Source organism: Kwoniella dejecticola, chromosome 5, assembly GCF_000512565.2.
Source record: "Kwoniella dejecticola CBS 10117 chromosome 5, complete sequence".
Lineage (NCBI taxonomy): Eukaryota > Fungi > Basidiomycota > Tremellomycetes > Tremellales > Cryptococcaceae > Kwoniella > Kwoniella dejecticola.
Window position 1 is genome coordinate 603,383 of NC_089305.1, and position 23,676 is coordinate 627,058.

General features: G+C 47.8%; 8 protein-coding genes across 8 annotated transcripts; 4 read left to right on the forward strand and 4 right to left on the reverse strand.

Annotated features, from left to right (window-relative positions):
• Positions 1-773: 773 nt before the first annotated feature.
• I303_104327 (uncharacterized protein) lies at positions 774-3,083 on the reverse strand (the record flags this gene model as incomplete). The annotated part of the gene is made up of 8 exons (XM_018407995.1): positions 774-1,271; positions 1,339-1,415; positions 1,471-1,553; positions 1,643-1,864; positions 1,922-1,974; positions 2,073-2,256; positions 2,341-2,376; positions 2,569-3,083. The coding sequence occupies 8 exons, from the start codon at positions 3,081-3,083 to the stop codon at positions 774-776; spliced, it is 1,668 nt and encodes a 555-aa protein (XP_018263206.1).
• A 531-nt stretch (positions 3,084-3,614) lies between these two features.
• Positions 3,615-5,598, reverse strand: I303_104328 (uncharacterized protein; the record flags this gene model as incomplete). The annotated part of the gene is made up of 4 exons (XM_018407994.1): positions 3,615-4,703; positions 4,782-4,963; positions 5,037-5,393; positions 5,475-5,598. The coding sequence occupies 4 exons, from the start codon at positions 5,596-5,598 to the stop codon at positions 3,615-3,617; spliced, it is 1,752 nt and encodes a 583-aa protein (XP_018263205.1).
• Positions 5,599-7,476: 1,878 nt separating this feature from the next.
• Positions 7,477-7,937, reverse strand: I303_104329 (uncharacterized protein; the record flags this gene model as incomplete). Its single annotated transcript, XM_018407992.1, has 3 exons — positions 7,477-7,643; positions 7,724-7,813; positions 7,880-7,937. 3 exons carry the CDS (start codon positions 7,935-7,937, stop codon positions 7,477-7,479), a joined length of 315 nt encoding a protein of 104 aa, XP_018263203.1.
• A 1,960-nt stretch (positions 7,938-9,897) lies between these two features.
• I303_104330 (uncharacterized protein) lies at positions 9,898-13,247 on the forward strand (the record flags this gene model as incomplete). Its single annotated transcript, XM_018407991.1, has 5 exons — positions 9,898-10,071; positions 10,153-10,222; positions 10,300-11,625; positions 11,698-11,807; positions 11,865-13,247. 5 exons carry the CDS (start codon positions 9,898-9,900, stop codon positions 13,245-13,247), a joined length of 3,063 nt encoding a protein of 1,020 aa, XP_018263202.1.
• A 242-nt stretch (positions 13,248-13,489) lies between these two features.
• I303_104331 (uncharacterized protein) lies at positions 13,490-14,849 on the forward strand (the record flags this gene model as incomplete). The annotated part of the gene is made up of 3 exons (XM_065968943.1): positions 13,490-13,582; positions 13,656-14,628; positions 14,725-14,849. 3 exons carry the CDS (start codon positions 13,490-13,492, stop codon positions 14,847-14,849), a joined length of 1,191 nt encoding a protein of 396 aa, XP_065825015.1.
• A 730-nt stretch (positions 14,850-15,579) lies between these two features.
• I303_104332 (uncharacterized protein) lies at positions 15,580-19,315 on the forward strand (the record flags this gene model as incomplete). The annotated part of the gene is made up of 14 exons (XM_018407989.1): positions 15,580-15,765; positions 15,827-16,526; positions 16,601-16,745; positions 16,848-16,869; positions 17,178-17,203; positions 17,277-17,392; positions 17,488-17,534; positions 17,680-17,792; positions 17,948-18,190; positions 18,326-18,550; positions 18,680-18,772; positions 18,912-19,058; positions 19,147-19,183; positions 19,271-19,315. 14 exons carry the CDS (start codon positions 15,580-15,582, stop codon positions 19,313-19,315), a joined length of 2,145 nt encoding a protein of 714 aa, XP_018263200.1.
• A 176-nt stretch (positions 19,316-19,491) lies between these two features.
• I303_104333 (uncharacterized protein) lies at positions 19,492-21,748 on the reverse strand (the record flags this gene model as incomplete). Its single annotated transcript, XM_018407988.1, has 5 exons — positions 19,492-19,916; positions 19,981-20,491; positions 20,584-20,752; positions 20,824-21,142; positions 21,226-21,748. The coding sequence occupies 5 exons, from the start codon at positions 21,746-21,748 to the stop codon at positions 19,492-19,494; spliced, it is 1,947 nt and encodes a 648-aa protein (XP_018263199.1).
• A 605-nt stretch (positions 21,749-22,353) lies between these two features.
• On the forward strand, positions 22,354-23,473 carry I303_104334 (uncharacterized protein; the record flags this gene model as incomplete). The annotated part of the gene is made up of 3 exons (XM_065968944.1): positions 22,354-22,487; positions 22,623-23,178; positions 23,255-23,473. 3 exons carry the CDS (start codon positions 22,354-22,356, stop codon positions 23,471-23,473), a joined length of 909 nt encoding a protein of 302 aa, XP_065825016.1.
• Between the last annotated feature and the right edge of the window lie 203 nt (positions 23,474-23,676).

The following is a 23,676-nucleotide window of genomic DNA, read 5'->3' on the forward strand; positions in this document are numbered from 1 at the left end:
CCTCAGTCGAAGTGTTCTTGTGAGCTTGAACAACTTGAACTTTCGATCGATCGAGTCCGTGGTTGCGACGTATGATCTGTCGTTTTGACCTGTAGCTGATCGGGACAACGGGTCATCGGGGTTTAGAGGTACATCTGGCCAATAGAGTCTGACGGTGGGGGATGATGGGGTCGCACTTGTTGCTTTCTGATCGGACCAAAGCGTGTTGGCCGAGAGATCGTGTGTTGCTGATCGAGGAAGGCCAGTGAACAACTTTTCTACGTTTGACGATATAATGGAAATGTCTCGATAAAGATATTTCGAAGCTATAGCGTAAGCTGCTTTCGATACTCGAATGAGAGTGGACAGGGTGTGTAGTCTAGCGAATGAGGCGATGAGGTCGATAATCTCATTTGGAAGTTGTTAATTATAGTTATGTGTGGGATGACTTGACGAAGAAGTCATGGCGATCCGCGACCTCGCAAACGAATGTATGTGATGAGACTGGTGTGATAGCAAGAGGTATAGGTTGAAGCTGGTTACAGTATGAAAAGATGAGTCGGAAAGAAAGAAGGAAAGATGAAGAAGAGGGATTGGCAATTTTCACTGAAATAGGTATTACACTGTACTTGACGCACGGACCCCTAGTTCGGTCGATTCGAGATAACATCGACTTGACTCACTCGTAAATCAGGCCAAGGTCTGTGCGCTTTGTGTGACATGCCATACTGTCATCGATCTGCATGATAGTGGCATAAAGATTCGAACGCCCAAAAATGGTATGTACAGCTCATCTACTGTAATCGTTTCCCCTTTCGCTCGTTCAAAGCGTTAAGTTGCTGAACTCCATTTAGTCCTAACCCAGTCTGACATGACCCATAGGCAGTATTGCTGCTATTGTTGATGTTGTTGTTATAAGTCGGATTGATCCCATTGTTGCTATATCCATAATTACCGGGGGTCGAGAACTGATCCGTACTGGTACTTCCCCGTCTATCTCTCCCAGCGGCATCTTCGAACCACTTCAATCCTTGGATCGCATATTTGGCAATCCAGAAAATCGGTAATTTCACTTCAAATCGCCTGTCACTACTTCCTCGTATCCTCGACGATCTCGCCTGACTTTTACTAGTATCCGCACTTGCGAAGAAAGAGTCGTTCAACGATAATTCTCCGCCGATAGGGGAAGAAGGTAAAGAAGCGTGTGGCGATGGTGTCGAAGGTAGTAAGATTGATGATGAGGTGGCGGAGGAAGGTGTCGGTGGTTTAGCTCGGATTGCTTGAAGTACGAACTGTGGATTATCGTCAATACTACGTCGACTTCAATTCAAATGATCACCCAAGCAACAAAAGGCTCACGAAAGGGTAGATGAGAGCGAAAATTGCCATATTGACCAAAGGAGGTCCGAATGAAGTCAAGAACGTAGCCAGAAATCCTGCAATATACCGTCAGTCACTCATACCCGTGGATTTTCCGTAACCAAAACGCACCAAATCCGACCATGTAAGCAGTCCTGTCTTGCATATAAGCGACTCTGTGGTCCAAAGGCCAATGCTTCGTGGTAAAATTCCATCTGATCGGGATAGGCTCGTCAACACTTGTCGAATACACTGCCCGATGCCCCTGCAAGCGGAGTTGAGAGAGGAGAGGGAGGACACTCACTCGAAGCAGTAATACGCATCGATCACACACATATATGCGAAAGATCCCCATCGCCCGAAGAAGGGTATCAAGCCTATCAATTTTGATATCAAGGTAAAATCGCTAATCAGGATAATCCGCGTTATCGATTGGAATACTTTGGCGAACGGTGCTTGTTTTGGGAAAGACGACGAGGGTATTGAAGTAGTCGGGGTGGAAGTTGGAGAAGGCTGGAATCGGTGTCTGCGGTGTTTGAATCAGTAATAGTAATCCGCAAATCCGGTATCAAGCGGGACTTACGACGGATGCAAGATGGCTTGAGCCCTCTTCGAGATCGATGGACCCCAAGACGCCTACACACATCCAGCAAGCTTTGTCAGTCGAAAGAAAAGGTAAAATACTTGCCTTCGTCGCTGAGAGTATGAAGAGTCAAATGGCGAGATCGACCTACGTTGACCAGGAAACAAATGACAAAGACGGGCCAACTGAGCAAGAGGTTATACCACATTCCCATTCTCTTAGTCTTGTTTTCCAGAATCTCGCTGTGCGTGCTGGACGAGTTGACATGTAGAAATATCGGAGAGAATATCAGAGATCCAAGGGAGAGCGATAAGAGCGAGAGGATGTTGATCATCCTGCAGATATCATATACCAATCACATCTTTATAGTCAGCCGAGTCCGGTTGCAAGCAAGCTGATCTACGGATATGCGGACTCACGTAGATTTAAGGACTAATGTTCGTAGCTCGCGATCGCTAGGACAGTCAGCATAAATATGATCATTAGCATTTCCCCCTCGATCCAAATGTACGTATCTGTCCGATCCTGATCTTTCGTACTTCCTGCAGATTGGAAATCAAGCTCCCATACCATCGTTTTCATGCCGGCCAGCACAGTCCATACCATCGATCACCCTGTCTTCATCAAGTGAAAAAACCTCGCCTCACCTCCAGACCAACTCCCAGCTCCTCGTCAGCTTCCCAGCATCCTTCAAACCCATGATCAAATGTTCCCCCCATTCCCTCAGGCGTCTAGTCACAGCCACCTGACTTGCATCTCCCCAAGAATCCGAGCCAGGGAGACCAGAGGTAGAGTTGAAATCAAAATTCAAGTCGAATGTCCCTGTCCCTGTACTATTATATCCAGGTGATCCCAAACCTCCCCCTCCCCCTCCTCCTCCGCCGTAAACGTTATATGTTGATGTTGATGAGGACGAAGGACCGCCAAGATTCAAAGGTGATGATTGAGGTATACTATATCTAGGTGCGCTTCGTCCGCCGTAATTAGCGTTATTATTGTTGTTCGCGGTATCGGGATATAAGTTGGCGGATTGTCTTCGGAGAGGTGTATATGCTTTGTTGATATTCGAAGTAGCCTTAGTGGGTCGGGACGAGGAGCCAGAATGGGAGGATAGAGGTTGAGAGGACGGACTTGAAGTTGAGCCGGGACGACGATGCAGCATTCTGGTCTGCTCTTTTGGATGTGCACGCTTGATTATGCTTTTTCAGTTTGGTGCAAATGCCGGGACTAGCAGATTATGGATGATGATGATGATGATGATGATGATGATGATGATGATAGGAATGGGCAATTGAGAATTGAGGATGGAGAATACCCTTACAAGTTTATCTAACGCGACTACTAACCATCTGTTCACCGCGCAATCTAATCTTAGACGCGTCACAACCTCATCCCGATCGAATCCCACAAATCCCTCAATTGTACATTCGTACATTCACATTCATTGCATTCCCTCAAGCAAATACGTTCTCAGCTAATCATATCAAACAAGATGTTTTCTCTTTTTTACAACCAGACAGAACATAATTGAACCCCATTCAAGAAGACATACAAAGGGGGATTTCCCCTCCCAAAGAAGATTATGATAGATCATACAGACAGACCAACAAACAGACGAACAGACCAAAAAATCAAACAAACACACATTCTTCTTTATTCACTTTGACATCATCACTCCGACTTCCGATAAACGCTAATTCGCAGAATCCAACCCCACCCAGCTACCCTCCAATCCACTTCCGCCCGAACCTTCTTCATCCCCATTCTGACCACTCGAATTGGAATTGCTCGTCGTGGTCGTATGTACCGAGCTTACTAGATCATCATTCCCACTTCCACTTCCCTCATGGTCGCTACTATTCGCCTCTGAAAGGGAAGAAGCGCTCTTGGGAGTCTTGATTCTTTCCCTTTCCTTGTCCTTGTCTTTCGATTTCTCCGAAGCCGAAGCCGAACCGGACGAAGTGTAATTAGACAAGATCGATGAAGTCGGGTGAGCAGGACCAGTCGCCGACAGAGGGAGGATGGGCAAGTAATTGATAAGTCTGGGCAAGAACATAGGCGGTAAATTCAACTTCGAAAGCAAGATCGGTAAGAACGATCTGGCGCCGATGAAATACCCGTTCTCATGCCTGAACGACATTCTGAAGGAGTAGAGGAACGAAGGTTCTTTCACAATCCTCAATAACCTCTTCTCGAAATTATCATAAGATCTGACCTTGAGACCGAACCCAAGGATACCGACTGAACCGCCGTATACGCTCGCGACGGAGCCCACCAAGTAATCTCTGATGATTGCGAGTTTACCGATGAGGGTGTTGTCGCTTGAGAGACGTTCTTTGACTGCTTGTCTTCTGGTGAGGTGTTTGCCACCACTCAAAATCATGGGTAACGTGGGTAACTCGATATCGCCCACGTAGATTGAAATTACTTTCGCACTAGACGAAGCTAAGAGGTTCTTGCCTAATAAATGGTGATTCGCAGTCAGGATTTGGCTTGCGAATGTATCTGGGGTATTGATCACCGATGTGGAGGGGTAGAAGTTGATAAGTGTAGGGGTCGTGCCATCTTGGTTCGGGGACAGAAGGGTGGGTAAAGCTGGAAGACCGCCTGGCTGGGTTGGCGGAGATGGGTTGAGCGGGTAGAGGGACAAGAATGCGTGGATATGAGGTAGGTGAGCCGGAGAGGGATTGTAGGGATCGCCCGAGGGGTATTTGCCTGATTGAGGGAATCGTAAAGTCAAGGTGGCAAGTAGTGATCTGTGGAAAGGCGGGAATGTGGTAGTCTAGCAGATTCTCAATAGATCAGCAACGATTCTTGCTTAGATCAACGGTATGGGCTGCACTAGGTTGAGCGGACTTACATCATCAGGATCGTAGATTAGCACTCTCAAAGCTGATTTTTCCTCGAGACCGCCGAGTCGCCTTTCAAGTTGATCGGCATCCTTCGACTTGGGCACAGCTACCAAGACGATGTACCCCGCTCTGAGTAGCGATGCGGCCAGCGGGATCAAAAGAGGCGGCATGGGAGAAGGAGCAAGAATGACTGTTGTGAGCGGACACATTAGCAAGCCATCGCCGAGGTGAAGTATAGCAAGGGGTATGGTGATTCCACTGACCGATAGCTTCCTTCAGCATACCATCTTCAATTACGCCTCGGATACCGAATCTCCTCCTCGTTCTTACTTGCTTCTTCCAACTCACCAGCGACTCTCTGCCGAAGTTGGAAGTCGCCAACTTGTACACGGTCAGACCGGTTAAACCTAGTCCGACAGAGATGACTGTTCCCGCTAGGTATGGGTGTGTTCTGACCAGCTTGCTAGATCTGCAATACGCGCCGTTGATGTATGTGGTCAGGCCATTGGAAGGGATGAGAGATGGGGTCGGTGGTGGAGGAGGAGGCGGAATTTCTTTACCTCCGAAAGGCGGAAAGGGGATTGAGATGCTTGGTGGACCATGGATATTGAGCGTTTCGACTAATAATCGCAATCACGTGAGAAACAGATGTCAGCGAGATCTACATTGCGTCGAGATGATTGAAGGTATAATATGCGTACACAGCTCATTGGTCACTTTCTCCATAGTCTCCAACATCTTATAAGGGAGTTCGTGGAGGTTGTTGGGTACTTGATTATCTAGCCATTCTTCGAGCTGGTCAAGGAACGATAGATCGTCTGGCATCGTGAGAACCGTGGGTTGGTCAAGATGGGCGTTGCGTTGTTTGTATTGCGTTATCGGTGTATTGGGTAGAAGGTTTTTGCAGAATAATCGAGACGAATAGCGTATTTATATTGTTGCAGAAGTCAATCAAGAGGAGTAGGACGCGAAGTTGGTTCGGCGTGAAGAAGGCCAGGTGGTGAATAATGACGAAGTGGTGATGATGCCGCATACACCATACGCCGGCATCTACCTTCTCTCGGTGATACCCGGTGATCCCCACCATCTCCTTGTGATAGGGGAAGGAGTTCGGATATTGCCACATCATGACACCATCTCAGTCTTCGTTTCCGGCTTTCCGATAGCTTTCTTTCTGTTTTCTTCGATGTCATGAACCACTTTGGACAAATATCAGTACTCTTACCGTTGGTACACCATCAGACATCAATCGTCGCATACGAGATCCAACAAGATGCCCTTCTCCGACGAGACCAAAGATAGAGTGAACGCAGCTGTCAAGTAAGTACACCTTCTCTCCTCCTCCCTCCTGTCACAGATCATCTTCATTCTTCACACCCATACTACGCTTCTCATGCACATTGACATATATATGCTAATGTTGATGTTTTCAGTGTCGGCAAGGTCAGTCTCAAGTCTCCATTCCTATGAGAAACCCATCCGGAAGAAAAGGATCGTGTGATGAACGTGTAGTCTGAACGCTGACTGACTATCGATTACCTTGGCCCACATAGAACATCCTGACGGTAGCTTGGATCCCATTGATCATTTACATCGGGTACAAGAACTCGAATCCCCAACCCTCTTTGATCAAGTAAGCCAGCTGTAGACCTCAGCCTTTTACGCAGTGGGAAGCAGCTGATTGTGACTTACTTGCCTTGATCGAATGTACAGACTTATCACTCCGTTAGCGTAGCGTAGAGAGACAGGAGCAGAAATCCAATAAAAGGTGAGCGGTCGCTTTGATCCACAAACACGCAAGTCACACTGTGCCCCTCATTTCGCACTTTTCGCTGATGAGATGCCGTTGAAAGGTGTAGCTGTATTATCACTTCTCATGCATCTCATATAGTATAATCACAGAATCAAGCAGGGGCCATCTTCATTCTGGAAAGCAGAAACCAATGCGAAGGCAAAAGCGAGATCAAGAGGTTCCAATCATGGAAGTAGCCGATCAAATCAGAGCACACACACATCGCGAATTCAATTCACATGCTGTGGATACCAACCAGACTTGATGATTCTCCTCCATTTTCGCTGCCGCCGTCACAACGGTAATCCTTGTTTCACTGTCTCCTCATCTTCCGCCTTCCGCCTTCCGCTTGTGTGAATCTTGCAATCACCCTTCTTTCTTTGACGTCTACTTCCAATTTCTCTCAGTTCACCAGTCCACTCACTATTCGGTCCAGACCAGCAATGATGTTACCAACCCGAGGATCTGCGTCGATATCCTTATCCTCATCACTTTTACTGTACTTCAGTAGGCATGTTGAGTGACCAAGGAAAGACGTCTGTATTTGCCCGATCACTCTATACGGAGGGGTATGGGCAGACTTGATGATTTATGGGAGGCCCGGCTGAGCTGGTCTGATCGGTGTCCCCTACTTCAACTCATAATCGCACACATATACATTCAACTCCGGCATTTTGTCCTTCACGATATGGTGCTATATCTCTACCTTTCCTTCACAAATTTTGTTTACTCAGATACCGGAAGATGAAGTGCTGTCGCATTCCTCCAGTCTCAATGTCAAGTTGACTGGTAGATATCAACCAAGCTTCGAGTGCATACTGCTATCACTCAGTCGTCGGTCCGCTTTCTTCCTTTCAGTGTTTTTCCATATACTATAATAGCGAACAAAATTCATATATATCTACTCTCTCTCAGTTACCTTGATTACAACACACACTCTGAACTGTACTTGCGTCAACGAACAAGCCCTTCCTGGCCAAGTTTGAAGTTTGCCGTCTGATTTGACGCTTACTTGGAGCTGGCAGGACAATTCTCGCAGGCGCATTCGCCAGCAGGACATCCGCATGAGTCACCGCAACTGCATACATGAATGAGAGTGTAAGCCTTAGTTTTCAACAACGAGGAAGTACTTGAACCTCGATTGCGAGAGAGACTCACGCGCAGGACTTGGAATCGTCTTTCTTGGTTTTGGCAGGGCAGTTGGCGCATTTGCATTCGCCAGGTGGACATGAGCAGGTTTCGCCGCAACTAAGAGGGAGCAAATGAGATCAGCTTTATTGCATTCAAGCGTCCTCCTTCGTCTCTCACCCTCACCCTCACCCTCGCCCTGGCCATCACCCTCGCCTGCTCGCTCCGGCTCTCCGCACGACATGGCGAGAAGATGGTCTTGGCTCATCATGTTCGCTCATACAGGAGGACCGCAACAATCGCCTCTCGCTGCACACGGCGCACCTCGCACACGCTCGACCACTTGACACCTGCACATCGACGCCACACCACCGTCATCTCCCCGCCCCCCTCTCGAGCACCTTCACAGAAGAAAGAGGTAGAACACTCACCCGCAAGATTTCTCTTTGTTCTTGTTGGAGTTAGGGCACGAGCCGCACTCGCATTTACCTGGAGCGCACTTGCATTCGGGTTGGCAGCTGCTCGGATCCGGTACATTATCAGTACGGGCCGTTGCGGAACAGTGTAATGCAGAAACATGAACAGGATGTCGAGTGTCGTTGTCGTTGAATGGAATCAGTTAATGTGTGGGCAAGGAGCGGCGACTCACGTGCAAGGGTTCTCCTTCTTCTCATGCACTGGGCATCCGGGACAAGTACATGATCCGGGAGCGCATTTACATTCTCCGTCTTTCTGACAACTGATCACAGCACACCCAAAGAGAAAAAGTCTGATGAGCTATGACCTCCTTTGAATGGGACGAGCGGAGTCTGGGTGAGAAGGCTGACTCGAGTCAAGGAGAGGGACCGGTAGCTGAAGACTGAGTGGAATGGAGGCTCACGTGCAGAGAGAGGAGGGGTTCTTGCTGCTGCATGAGCATGAAGCGGAAGAAGCTGCAGTAGGAGGTACGGTGCTGTGAAACCCAAACCATGTAAGTTGACGGGTCTAGTTCTGCTCGGAACGCCGACTCGGATCGGTCCACCCGAGAAGGTGAGCGGTGGTACAATGTGGACAGAGATCGATGCTAACTCACGAGGACATCTTGGGGATACTATAGCTGAGTAGTTGCTGTGAGTAGGTGAGCTTATGAGCTGTTGTGAAGAGGTGCAAGAATGAAAGCTTGGACGTGGAGTGGTTTTTATATATACTTTGATTTTGACTTTGACTTTTGCTTGGAGACCGGCTGATTGACGATTGAGGCAATTACGCTCACTCGAGTAAATTTCCTAAAGTGGTATATTCACCCGTAGTGACGTAGAACAAAGCAAGGCACGCTTGTGCGGTTGATCATCGCGGATTATGTAATCAAGAGATCCACCGCGATAGTCGCTCAAACGCGAAATGCGCTCAGCGAAATCAACGCATGGAGTAAGTCATCGTTGTTGGCAGCAGTCATCTTGTTGTGATCTGAGGTCCGATAGCTTCGACGATCGACTTCTGAGAGGTAGATGTATTGCCATTTTACAATGCAATCACTGGGGGTGAAGTCGAAAGAGACAATTAGGAATGAAGCGACCTGATGTCTTGTGAGAGATTTAGTACAGCTAAAGTGAGTTCGCCTCTTCTCAAGAAATTTACAGCTCAGCGGTCTTACTAGAAAGACCCGAATTCATGCATTATTCAGAGATCTTGCTTTTGCTTGGTTTTTCGCCTCCCTGTGGTCTCGGAGAAAAAGCTAATTTCCCTCCAGATTCCAGAATGTCATCTCACCTTATCTGCTGACCACAGTGCCAAATACCGAAAGATCACAGTGACGACTCCTCTCTCTCTCATGTCGGGATTTACGTTATCGTCATTTTACCCCACACCCACGAGAAATTATGTTCGGTCTGGTGATCTCACGCATAAATTGGTTTTTAGTGCCCAGTCACCATCTACTACATCATCAAAAAGGTCTTGTAGAGAATAAGTTACAGAGGGGTTATTCGTGTGTATGTACTGACGTCGACGGATGTTCGACTCTGATATCTCCGCTCTTTGAGTCTTCGTCAACACGATGATTCGTCTACCTTACTGCGCACGATAATGAGATAATGTTGTTGTAGTTCATGGAATAAACCTTCTGACATACTCGCTCAATTCGACAGAAGTGCACAGTGATCAACATGATGAAGAAGCTGCTCATCACCTGAAGCACGACAACGACGGTCCATCAAAACAACATAATGTCCTCGACGATCCAGCCCTCGTCTGTTCTCAACGATCGATCCGCCGCCGTTTTCACTATCACCCTTGCCCTGCTTGTCCTTTCGACGGCGTTCACGATAGCTAGGTTGATCTCAAAATGGGGAATAGTCAAGAAACGCACGGCGGACGACTACGTCAGCGTCCTTGCTTGGGTATGTACCCTTCATCTCACCTCAATGGTCTAATCAGGCGATTTTCAGCATGTCTTCGTGCTGATACATATCATTGAACAGGTGTTCGCGGCGGCGATGTCAGTCACGATTCTCCTGGCAGCGAGATACGGGTTAGGTAAACCAGATACGAGTGAGTTCCTCAGTGTAGTCGATTTGTTCTTCCGATATTGATCCACTTCTTGCCTTGAATCTGCTGTGTACGGGTAGAGATCAACCCCGATTACATCCTCCGTCTAAAACGATCCATTTACGCATTCACGACCCTGTACAATCCCGCTTTGATGACAACTAAGACGGCCATACTTATCCTGTATATCCGAATGTCGACTGCCCATCCTTTCCTTCGATACGCCTCATGGTTCGTCTTAGCCATAGTCGACATCGCCGGCCTCGTCCTGACTTTCCTCAACATCTTCCAATGTCGACCCGTCTCCGCAGCCTACACTCGCATGCCGGGAGAATGTATCGATCTCGTATCCCTCTATCTATCTTCCGCACCCATCAACATCTTGACCGACTTAGCAATCCTCTTATTCCCTCTACCGATCCTGACTTCCCTGCGGATGGAGTTCAGACAGAAGATTGTACTAGTAGCTACGTTCATCGTGGGAGGCTTCGTGACTATAGTGGATATAATCAGGATAGTCTACCTCCAGAATGCCCTGCGAGAACAGATCAGGCTGGGCGAAGGATCCAAGATATCGGCTACGAACAGACCGGCGAATTTCACTTGGCATATCAGTTTCACCTTGATGTGGTCTGCTGTAGAAGTCAACGTGGGCTTGATGTGCTGTTGTGTGTTGGTACTTAAACCGCTGGTCATGGTCATTCTCCCGCAGATACTCAAGAGGAGGAGGGACAGTGAGGTATTGACAAGTGATCCAGAAGTGATACCAAACGAGAAGAAAGGTAGAAATTCGATTGCCAATAACCTGGGTCAAAGTGGTAAAAACTCCACATCGGTCGATGCCGGAGAAGACTCGGAAGGAAGTCATAGTGGTGGCTTAGCTCATGATCTACCGATGATTGGCGAAGACGATTTCCAGGCCGAAAAATTCCATCCCGAGCCCGTCAAAAGGCGCAATACGATGCGAAGCACCTTGTCCAAAATCAATACGGACCTGGGTTTGGGCGCTCGTAACAAGAATACCGTCAATGAGGTGGCTCTGGCTCCGGACGAAGCTGAAGACGAAGACGGTGACGAAGAGGGAGAAATGGATTTCATGCAGATGTTAGCTAGTGGTGGACCGCCGCCAACATCACCCGTCGTTAATCCAGGTCCGATGGATATGCCGGATCTACCCCCGATGTTGAGAAGAGATACAGTGCCGATATCTCCCGTTGAACGAAAAGTCTCTTCCGCTACAAAGAGCAATTCGCCGTTGAGGCATCTGAAATCGAGATTATCGAAACATGGTGATGAGATCAATGAGCAGGCTCCAACCAGGCGGTTCTCCGATTTCGTCAATCTAGGTGACAAGAAGGACCTCACTCATCTGAGCAGGAAGGAAGCTTGGTGGCCTATCGTATTCGGTATGTATCCATCTCTCACATATACCGATTTTTATTCTTATGGGGATACGTGGTGCTGATGTGGCTGAACAGTGTCCTCTTTGTTTTTCATGTGGGGATTTGGATACTCGTTATTATCGACTCTCAACTCGCACATTGAGGTACTTTTAGGATATTCTCCTAGCCAGGCGATCGGTCTTTACGTATGTTGTCCTTCGTCCCAAAAATTCTTATATATGAGCAAGCTGACCGTTCTGAAGAACGCTTATTGGCTAGGGTATCTCTTGAGTCCTCCATTACTCGGATACTGGGTACTTTCGCGCTCAGGCTTCCGAACGACATTCATCTTTGGCCTGTCCATCTACTCTATTGGTGCTCTGGCATTTTGGCCGTCTTCCGTTCTTCGCTCATACCCCGGTTTTCTCGTCTCAAATTTCATAATCGCCTTTGGATTATCGACACTCGAAATAGCCGCAAACCCGTTCATATCCCTCGCTGGACCAGGGGAGCTATCGGAAGCTCGCCTGAACTTCTCTCAAGGGATCCAAGCTGTTGGGACCGTCGTGGCTCCCATCTTAGCTGAAAAAGTCCTTTTCAACAACCTTCAATCTCAATTAGAGCTATTCAATGTCCAATGGTGCTACCTCGCCGTATCGCTCTTTGTCATCGCTTTGGGCGTCGTGTTCTTCTACGTACCCCTTCCGGAAGCGAATATGGATACTTTAGAAGCGTTGTCTCTGCAACGCCTGGAGAATGCCAGATTAGATTCAACCACGATAAACAGCACAAAATTATCTTTTTCGCGATATCGAGTACAGTTAAGATGGATGCTTGCTTTTCTAGGGGGAACGATTATTTGGGCGTATAGCGGCGCTCAAGAGGCTTTAGCGTACTACTGGAATCCCCTTCACTCGGTGATCAGACCTCAAGACGATGCATTCTGGGATTTGACACTGGCACATGCGTTATTCGCGATCGGTCGATTCTTAGCTGCCTTCTGGTGTTATATCGGAATACCACCTCGAATCGTACTCGCCCTTCACCTATTCGGAGCAACCTTGACCTCCCTCCTCATGATCGTACTTCCTGCCGGCGCCAACAATGGAGGCACATTCGGATGTATGCTGTTACTATTATTCTTCGAATCTGCGATCTTCCCGACTAGTTGGGCAATGGCAATGCGGAATCAAGGAAAACGAACGCTATTGGTAGCTGCCTTCTTGACGTCCTCGATTGCCGGAGCGGGACAATGGCCGACAGTGACCTACGGCATATATACTCGGCATGGCGGAAGGACGAATCCCAGAGAACCACAATGGGTGGTCTTTGCCCTGTACATCTGGTTATTAGGAATAGTCATTTGGGAGAATTGTAAGAGAGATGTGAGGAGATGGATGGATCCCAGGTGGTGTAGGATGGAACATACCCCGCCTGGAGGACATGGGTGCGAGCTGGAAAGAACACGAAGCAGGTTTGAGGGAACGTTTGAAGGGTGGAGTTGGTCAGGTGGGATTCAGCAGCCGCCACCGTGTAAGACGCAAGGGCAAGACGAGTGGAAAGTGTCTGTCAAACATGTGGAGTTCTCCGAGCATCAAGGGGATGGAAGTTATACGACGCATAGTCAGGGACACACGATTGAATGACAGGCATGCATCGATCTGTTGAACTTTGATGCATGATTTGCACAAACCTCCTTTGGCGTACTAGCGCATGACACGAGCAAGGGAAGCTGACTGATAAAGATTTGTTCACTCTTCATTCTTCCTCAACCAACCTTATATCCTTCCCTCTCCGCTATCAATCCTCTGATTCTACCTTGACTATTTGTGCAATCATCCGGCAGCTCAATTTCTTAAAGGGCGCAACATCACTCACAAGTCCGATAATGGCAGAATCACACTCGGATCGCTCATTAGGCTCTCTCATCAGCTTCGCAAGACCGTCCCCCGGGACATGTGGCTCAATAGGGAACCATGAAGTGGGTCACTTGAAGAGTGCATGCGTGCATCAATGATCTGTCCTTGAGCTGACACCATCAACTCCTTTTACAGGACAATCAGGAAAATTCCTCCAAAAGGCCGTACCCATCGAATCGGATGACGAGGACGACAGCAATGATCAAGGTACCGACCAAACACCCATCACCCCGGTTCATCATCCTACTCGCCGATCCATGGATCGGAAATACAGCTACTCAACCTTGCGACAGTCATTGTCATCACAATCAAGATACTCACGCCTTTATGCCGTTGCATCACAGGCTGGATCGCCCAATCTGTCCGGGATCCAATGATCTGCTGTCGAAGCTAAATCGCCTCATCATCACTGGTCAAGCGATGAAAGAATGGGTAGATTGGATAGATCGCCACCAGTACTCTGGTTACAAAGATCCTGGACAGATGAAGGATGAGGTACTAGCATTCATCACCAAACTGGCTTATCCGAAGAATATGTGCCTCAGTATGCCTATCTATGATAAACAGGACTTCCTCGATTACCGTCAAAATCGCTCTCAGAATGACGTCCAGCCTAGCAATGCTGGTCGCGAAGAATTCAGTGTAACGCATTTCAGAAAGATGACAGGCTACTCAGCGATGAACATCGCCATCGCAGCATGTGATACGCGCGGAAGAGGGGATGTAGGAACAACTCTACACGACGTATCCTCCGACACAGTGCTGTTCAGTATCCCCCCCTCGACGATCTTCTTTGGACCTTTCCTGTCATCACATACAGAACCCGGTGGACAAGAGGTCACCAAAGAAACTAGAATAAGACAATTGCAGAGTCTCCTTTGGATTATTTACCATAGGTCTCATGAGAGTCCTCATATATCGGTCACCAAGCTCGTTATGCCCGCCGCTGAGATCGAAGCTGTTAAGTGGAGGAAATTGCTGATGCAAACGACTCCAGGCAATACCAAATGTACCGAATATGTCTCCATGTTCAGCTGCGAAACAGCAGCCGTCTGTCAGTGTGGTCGCTCGAGAAGGGGCGGGGGCAAGCCAAGAAGCCCGCACAAGGGTAAGTACTCGTATGCACGGTCAAGTCGGACGCTCTGACGACTCGGACAATGATTACAATTTTCTAATGAAACCCACTTTTGATTCCGTTGATTAGCGGAGTTCGCCGCAAAACAATACGAATTTCCTAATCGTCCGATTGGACCGAGCGTCCGACTTGACCGTGCATACGAGTACAGTTTCTCGACACCTGGTGAGTTGGGCGGTCGACGTATGTATTGACGGTGCAGACTGAAAGGTGAGCCACATCTTGTGGGCTCTCAGAGGGTGACAGGGTATCACCAAGACGTAAAATTCACCTGATTGGGAACACCGTATGGCAAAGAGCCATTTTGAGTAAAACACTTCGTACGCCATCATATGTGTATGATCTGACATGTACTACTGATGGACCTGAGGCATACGAAACACGCGCTAGGTAAGGTTATACAGCGCGACTGTTCTGTTGACTGCAAAACTGCCAATAATGTGATATTATCTGTAAGCTGTCCGTCCATCAAATGATTGATTACCAGCCCGATGAGAACGCACCTGCTCGTTTCTCTTCAGTGGCACGACACAGTGATCGGTCATCGCGATCTGTTTACGTAGCTGAGTCCATACGAGCCGATACATCACCCCACAAGCAGTGAGGAAGAGTCGCAAATGTCTCATCAGAACCAACATCCCAAAGATGTGAAGCCACATTTCGCGATACATACCACTTGACATGACGCAAGGGTGCAAAGGATTGCAACGGAGGCCTTCCTTTGCTCCTTTTTGTGTCCTGCGAGTCAATATATACACGTTACGCAGGGTGGTCAGCTATTTAGGGTTTGTCAAGGGTTTTGCTCAGCATGCAACGCAACATCATAACCATCACTGCTCCGTCTCACATACACACACCTCAATAAAACCTTCGACACCAATTTTGCTTTACAAGACTTCTGTAGTCTGACACTCGAGTGCCATCATGCTGAAGAAAACGCTCACTATACAGGGTGTGCTGGCCCTTGTCCATCCAGCATCGGCTGCAACATTACCAAAAGCTCAACAGGCACTGATGACAACGCAAAATGATGAGCCTGAAGAGCCACATAATCTCGCCGCGCTCATTCATGGTCCTCAGGAGGTACTTTTCCAAGATCAAAGTCTCTTTGTGAGTATTGCTATCTGCACCATCTGACAGTCTCAGGCAGCTGAGGTCAAGTGGCAAATAGTACACTATCGGAAATATTCAATACTTCACACCTTCCCACCATCCAATCAATACACTGCCTCTTGAGCAGACCTCGGAATATGGTATGGACCAGTTTCAGCCTATTGTGATTATCCCAATCACCAAGCCGGATGAAGGTGTTTTGACTGTCCAGCATCTCAGGCCGATAGTCGAAGACTATTTCGCCAAAGACGATGTGATCACCAAAGGGTATTTCAAGAACGTTCTGCTCTACCACATCGATGAGCACGAAGACGAAGACGAAGAAGAGAGTCCTATTGATATATCTCTTCCTGTTTACCTGGTGAAAGAATTCCAAACCGAATCGATCATTCTCAAGGGAAGATTATCTGTTAATTTACCCGCTCCAGGAATTGGATTACCCTCCATTCCCATCCACAGGACCAAGGGTTCTTTCTCGGAAACTCGAGAGATCATTGAGGGACCGTATCTTGTCAAATATCATCAGAATAATCAGAACCAGAAACAAGGTCAATTGGAATTATATCCAGTTTTCAGACTATACCCTGACATATATAAGACATTTGTCAATGGGATATACCCCATCAACGATGGGTTTGCGACCTACAAGACGCTGAACAAGGTTGATCAATATGGGAATCTGCTTATTCCTGTTCCGTCGAGACTTCGGAGAGAAAAAGGCAATCAGCCTTCAGCAGGTGAAAGAGTGGCAGTGAAAGGTGAGTTCTACCCAAACCACTCATCTGATCTCTCACTTGATTTGATAAGTAAGCGTTGACACGAAGACGCAAAGATGTGTACGATATCAAGGGGGTACCCACCTCAGCTGGGTTGCGGGTCTACCAAGCGTTTCGAGGGGATGTCAATGAGACTGCTTCGTCGGTACGAAAGCTCGATGGAAGAGGTGCGGTAATTGTTGGGAAAGTCAGGACTTCTCCGTAAGTCATGAACTCATTCGCGTACAGCCCGATACAGTATAACAAAAAGAGTTTTTTTCGCTGGATTGACGAGAGACCGTAAATTCGATTTTGATTTGTTAGGTTCGCTGTCGAGAATGAAGTGGTGAGTCACCATTCCGTCAATGTGAATGCCATTGTAATACTGTACTCGTATGCACGGTCAAGTCGGACGCTCTGACGACTCGGACAATGATTACAATTTTCTAATGAAACCCACTTTTGATTCCGTTGATTAGCGGAGTTCGCCGCAAAACAATACGAATTTCCTAATCGTCCGATTGGACCGAGCGTCCGACTTGACCGTGCATACGAGTATCCTCATTTTCTACATCTTTAATCGTGCTATTATCCGTTTTGCGTACAAAGATCAAACGTAGTTAGCGGAAAGCTGAAACGACTCGTCCATTACAGGTTGAACAGACCTTTGACGAGGTTTAGTGAGTGGCGCGCTATCTTTCAAGTGTATAGACCAACTTCTCTGATCTATCACACTCCTCATACATACTGTAGTCCATTCTCGCCTCGGGGCGATCAATACCAATCATGCGGCCAAGCATCCTCTGGGCCGGCCTGTGCTGTAGCAGCGTACGATTGGCTTGATTTTGCCATTGCTTCCGATAGTGGCGGTGAGTCAGACGTCCCCTTACACACAACATATAATAGGCGCCGTGTGATTTCTTCGTGGCTGATTAATCGCTTGCGCTTCACCGCACCACCATAGGGTCTATACGTGAGGCTGCGGCGATAGTGGGCTTGTACGGAAACAAGGTTTGTTAAGAGGTGTAATATCCCTTTCCGCTCCTCACTCTACTTGACCATTGCGTTACGATAATATCTTTGCTCTTCGTCAGAACCGATCGGCGCTGACCGTCCTGACCTTGTATTTCATTGTGGCGAATACATGAACCTCCAGCCGTCTCGAGGAATTATCTCCACAGATGGGGTCTTGACTGATTTCAATTGGACAAATACGTTGGGTATTCTCGCTCGATCTCCCGAGAAGCTCAAGAAGGTTATAGAGGTATGGTAAGTCAAGCTGTCACCGACCCCACATACATCACTGAGCACCGACGACTGGACATCATTGTGTACTGTGTAAATGTATACACAGCAGCAGCAGCCTAATCAAAGTCCACTTTGCTGATCACTGATTGACCCAAATCACTCAACCCACCCTTTAGGTATGGCGATTCCCAAGCGAATCGACGATTCAATCATCTACCCAAAACTCTCTTAGTCCCTTCCGATGACTTCCCATACATGCGCAAAGACATCCGAAATATGGTAATGACTTTCCTGCAAGATACCGAGCGTGCATTGGGCATGACAACAGAGATGATCACCCAGAATAAGAGTCATCCGCGTACTCATCCTCACCATGGGAATATGATGACCATTACGGATTTCCACAACGTCGCGAATGCGTAAGTTGAGTCGGCTGATCAATTTCAACTTACCTGCTATTGCGCTATCTCTGTCTCGTTTGCGCTCGTCTTGTCTTGTTTATTTTGAAGAAGCCGAGCGTGTTGTAGCTGATAATGGATTGAACTGTACCGTAGATGGCAATGGCAAAACATCGGCAAACCCTTAGTGGAAGCTTATGAACACATAAACCAGGGAAGATTCCCACCTGTGGGAGCGACTTTGATGGATCGATGGAAGAGCGCAAGGGAACACCCGTGGTCTGGAGAAGATTTTGTGGTTATGAAGAATAAGCAAATAGTAGCGGCTGAATGGTTCAATGGTGTGATCGGAAGAGACGAGGAGACTTGTTCGAAAACTATGTAGGTCGCTTTCTTCGTAGACTTCCAAGGAGACAGAACCGATTCACGAGTCATCTGTACACCCCATCTTCCCCTCAACATACTTGCCGTACAGGACGAGCAGCTAACGTGCATGTCTCGTGCCGATAGATATGCTGAGCCGATGGAATTGGAAGAAATACCCAAGTATAGGGAATCGAAATTGAATTTCCACAATCAGACTTTCTTACCGATCAGAACCAAGTAAGTCGGACCGACCCAGCCCTTACCCTCTCTTTCGCATTTCTGGTCACACGCCTACTATTTCACTGCTCTGCACTGTTGAGCTAAATGAATGCCAATCGCCAAACGCTTACTCTCCCGCATTTCCACTGCGCTTCAGCCCATTGTTCCCCTCTTTGCCCGCCTCCATATCTGGCGCGCCACACTACGTCGTACCCATCGGACAAGTACCTTTCCATTCGTCAGTATCGGATAAAGAGGAGATGCAGACTATCAGTATGAGTCTGATGGCTTATCCAGGCTGCGAGTGAGTCTGAGTGACTGACTGACTGTATCTGGTCTCGCCTCACTGAGATTGGGAGGTACTGATCGTGAAAACTCACTAATCATGCCAGTTTTATGTTACTTGATTTTATCAATAAACTCGGCCAAGTGAGTTATAACTCTGCCCCCTCAATCCCTGCAGCTCAGAAACACAGCCTACACTGCTGATCGACTTGCGGTGTGAATCTATTGTAGGTTGGAATACTCAAAGAAGTGAAGACTGGTCGAACTGCTTTTTGATCTCCCTGACTACGGCAGATCGGACAATTGCCTTCCTGCAGATCAGTGACCCCGACCCTCAAGTATGCGCCAACATTTCAATGCGCAGTAAACATTTTTCGAGCGAAGAGGCTCGCAGTTCATGCCTGGTCTTTGTATACAAAAGCATCTATCGGTCAACGAGCACTTGTCGCTAATTACAATGTATAACATTCACCATGGAACCCTATCCCGCCACATCTTATTTTCTCACTCAGTCCTATAGTGGCAATAGCGTTCTTAGTTTCCATGACTATACCTTCCGGCCCGCAAGCTACTACTGCCAAGCCACCTCCTTCTGCTTCCGGTTCTGCTTCCGAGGACATCATGTTGCTGGCAGAGGCTATACCCATCTCGAGGTTCACATGTGATGGCTTACAGGGGACGGGCAATGCCGCTCTGACTAATTGCGATACCTCCGGACGATACGGCGACAAGGTCGTTGACGCAGGCAATGTATCGGACAGGGTCGGTAGTGGATGAGGCGGATTGGATAAGTAGAGATGATACGTCAAGGTCATCGTCAGTCTCCTGGAGAGGTTGTGTAGATGTGAGAGCGTAGGCGTAAGGGCTTGAACGGTGGCTGCTCCAGCAGATGTTGATCAGCCGGGCATGTCCTTGGAAGTGTAATACCAATCTAGACTCACACATATCTCTCACGACCCACGCTACCTCAACTTTCGAGATGCCCCTTCCTGCTTTCTCTTTGATTCGCAGACATTCTTCGATGGCACCGAGTATAAAAGTGATCCCACTTCCACCACCAACAAGGAGGACATTCTCATACTGCCCTAAATCAATCTTCAGACCGCCATACGGACCATCAATCATGACTTGAACTTTCCGTCCGGGATGATCAAACCCGCTCTTGAGTTCTTCGCCGTAAGACTGCAAGAATTTTTCTCTTTCTGCGACCAAGTCGTCTTCATCCCCGAACTCTGAGATAGTGACGTCCCTGGCTAGATTATGGACTTTACGCGTCCAATCGCCGGCTACTTTAGCGTATAGAACGATGCCCCTTGGAGCGGCTGAGAAAGGGGTCGACGGAGCATTGGTAATTGTGAATGGATGCGACTCGAATACGCCTGAGCCCTTGAGTACTCGCACGAAGACATGCTGCGTTGGTAGCCAACCGGAATCGCAATCTGGAATATGGATCTGGCGGAGCACTCAGTAAACCGTGCACCCCCCTTGTCTTGTATGAGGAGGGGATTGCGGACCTGAAGTAGGTCTAGAGTGACTTCACTCACCATCGTCAATGTATCATCGACAGGCACGAGCGTGGCATCCTTGATTCTATACCTTAGCATCCTGACGAAGAGATCATATGCGTACAAAGCAACGCAGGGGTATATCCAAGGTCGGCTGTAGGGTGTATGATAGGAGATTGCAGCGAAGAATCCAACGAAGAACATCACGCTATCACAGATAGATCGATCAGCACGTTGTTTGGTACAAAGCTGGCCGGCAGGTAGAATGGATTGACTCACTGCGCTATCCAGAACAACTGATAACATTTCCTTCTAACGGGTTTGAGACTTGTGATTACGACCATACCCATCAAAGCGTACGCTAGTATCCCCCGTCTAGATTTAGACGCATTGATCTGGTCCATCTCGTTGTTCCGTATAAACTGGTTAATCCACATTCCTCCGTGCACTGTTGCTGTGACGAACAGTGTCCTACCTGTCCATCGATGGAGGAAGTTGTAGTGCTCGTATGACAGGGAAGGCAGGAATATTGGGAGGGGTAGAGGCGATTTGAGGGACAAAAGGATGATCACTGGGAGTTGAGCAAGAGCGATGAACCCTGTTCCAGGCATAAGTATAACGTATCAATATCCAAGAAGGCACGGGATCAAGCAGCCGAGCCAGATCGAAGAGAGGACTTACCTGGTCTGTTGGAGTTCTGAGTCAATTCTGCCCCGACTACGAAACAAGCTATCGTAGTTGCCATGCAGCCTATGACCAAGATTATCTGAGAAACGCTAAGTGTGAAGTACGCTCGACGACAACAATCTCCAACTTGGCTTTGCCAGAATCTTACATTAGGCATCGGTACTGTCCAAAGCGTAAGACTCTGTGTCATCCCTTCAACTGCCAATCTTGCTCGAGATGCGAAGGATCTTGGACCAGTTTTGGTCTGGGTATTGGTCGGTTGTAGAGGGATTGCAGACTGGTCGGAGTAGCTTGGTCCCAGCGATTCTTGGACGACTAAGCCTGAATATAGTCGACCGGTCTTCCATGAGTGAGCGATATACGTTATCGAGAGCAGGAAAGAGAGAGCTAAGATTGATGTCCATATTATGGTGAATTTGGTCTGCCATTGAGGGTCGACAGTATATGAGTCGTATATCTGATATTGAGTTGGAATAGGTATGAATCGTCTGTCGATTGACGGGAAGGGTTCTGTCATCTTGGGCAGTCTGTATGTTGTGGACAAAGCTTGCGGCGTTGGAAAGCGTTCGCTCTGTCTCTGACGCTCGCTTTTCTATATGAGCGCGCACATCCGTTGAGTAATGCTAGGTGATAATCGACCAGGTCGTGATCGTCAAGATCAGTATGCTTGTACCTGTCAGTAGTAGTAGCATAACAGACGAGTGACGAGAAGAGACAGAACTGCGTAAGTAAGGCATCTACCATGTACTGCGTTCTTCACTACTTACCACTGCGTTGGTCATAGTGATGAACTTTGGACTGAGCTCGAGATTCGACATTCATCCTTTATGCTTGGTACCTTACGAAAGACCCTGAGATTGATGATCAAAATAGCTTAAATCACGTGGGCTGTTCCGGAAAATGGCTCAGTATGACGAGAGATCGCGCCATTTGATGAGCCGCATTTGAGCCAATTTCACTATAACGATAGGATAACATACTCACTTTACTCTCTGATATGCATCAAGAAGAACAGAACTTCTAGATTAGGATAGCCTTCATCTATGGCTACTACGACAGCGATTCAGGACCAGCAAACTCCCCAGAGGCTCTGGTTGGGATCTATGTGAACCGTAGATCGAGATGGCAGCCTTGAAGATCCTCGTCGAGGACCATCCGTTCTGGAACGCCGTGGTTTCGATAACCGGAGTTGCCTACTTCGTAGCTTGGTCATACTCGTTCTACCCTCAACTGATTTTGAATTACAAGCGCAAAAGGTGAGCTCCCTGACGTTCCTTCTTTCTCTCCTCCCCATGGACGTGGGTCAGCCGCCCAGGGCTGGAGGCAATGTCAGGGCGGCTGATTGGAAAGCGGGGTTGACCAACGCTTATCACTAATCTGGACTATCGCAGGACAACAGGCTTATCGCCCGATTTCATATACCTAAACCCCCTCGGCTTTCTCGCACTGACTATATGGTCGTGGGGAGCCTACTTCTCTCCTGTTGCGCGAGAACAATATGCGAGCCGACATGATGGTCATCTACCTCAAATCTCCAAATCGGATCTAGCATTCTCTTTACATGCTTTCTTGATTTCGTCAATCACGTTGATTCAAGTATGGTGGTATGCCCGCCTCTCTCCGCGGAGTGGATCGAGCGACGTCTACTCAAGGGAAGAACAGCCCCTTCTTCAGAATCACAATCAAGAAACCTCCAAAGCAGATTTGGTAATATCGAATAATCCTACGAAACCTTCTATACCCGCTCAAATTGGCTTAGTAGCCCTTTTGCTAGCTCCAATCATATCAGCAATGTTGGTTTGGTCTGGGAAATACGAACTGCTCGATTGGCTTTACCTCGTATCATCTATTAAGTTGATCATATCCGCTGTCAAGTATGTTCCGCAGGTAATACTGAATTGGAAATTGCGGAGTGTAGAAGGATTCGCTATCGGTCAAATCATCTGTGTAAGCTATATTTTTAATATACCTTTCGTGAGTAAGGTGAGCTAATATGTCAAATGGGATTGAATGCGATGTGCAGGACTTGATTGGATCGGTACTGTCTTTCGCGCAATTGGTAATCAGCTCGATATTCGTAGATGGGGATCCCGGGGGAATCGTGGCTAATCCTGCGAAATTGGGATTATCGTTCTTGTCCTTAACCTTTGATCTGGTATTCATCGTACAGAAATATTGGGTATTTAGGAATGAGGGGAAAGAGGATGAAAGAGAAGGCGGACCAGGAGATGAGGAGGATTAAAGAAACTTCTCGAGGAGTAGCAGGTCGGACTCCTGGGTCTCACTTTCTAAATTTTAAAGACGGGTAGATATATAGAAGCATCATGTTGGACACTCATGTACATGCAGACTGTAGCCATTTATGTGCACGCCCGGTCACTGAGTCGACCTTGTACACAAATACATAAGATGAGTTGGTTCCTGCTTGCATTCACTGCGCACATT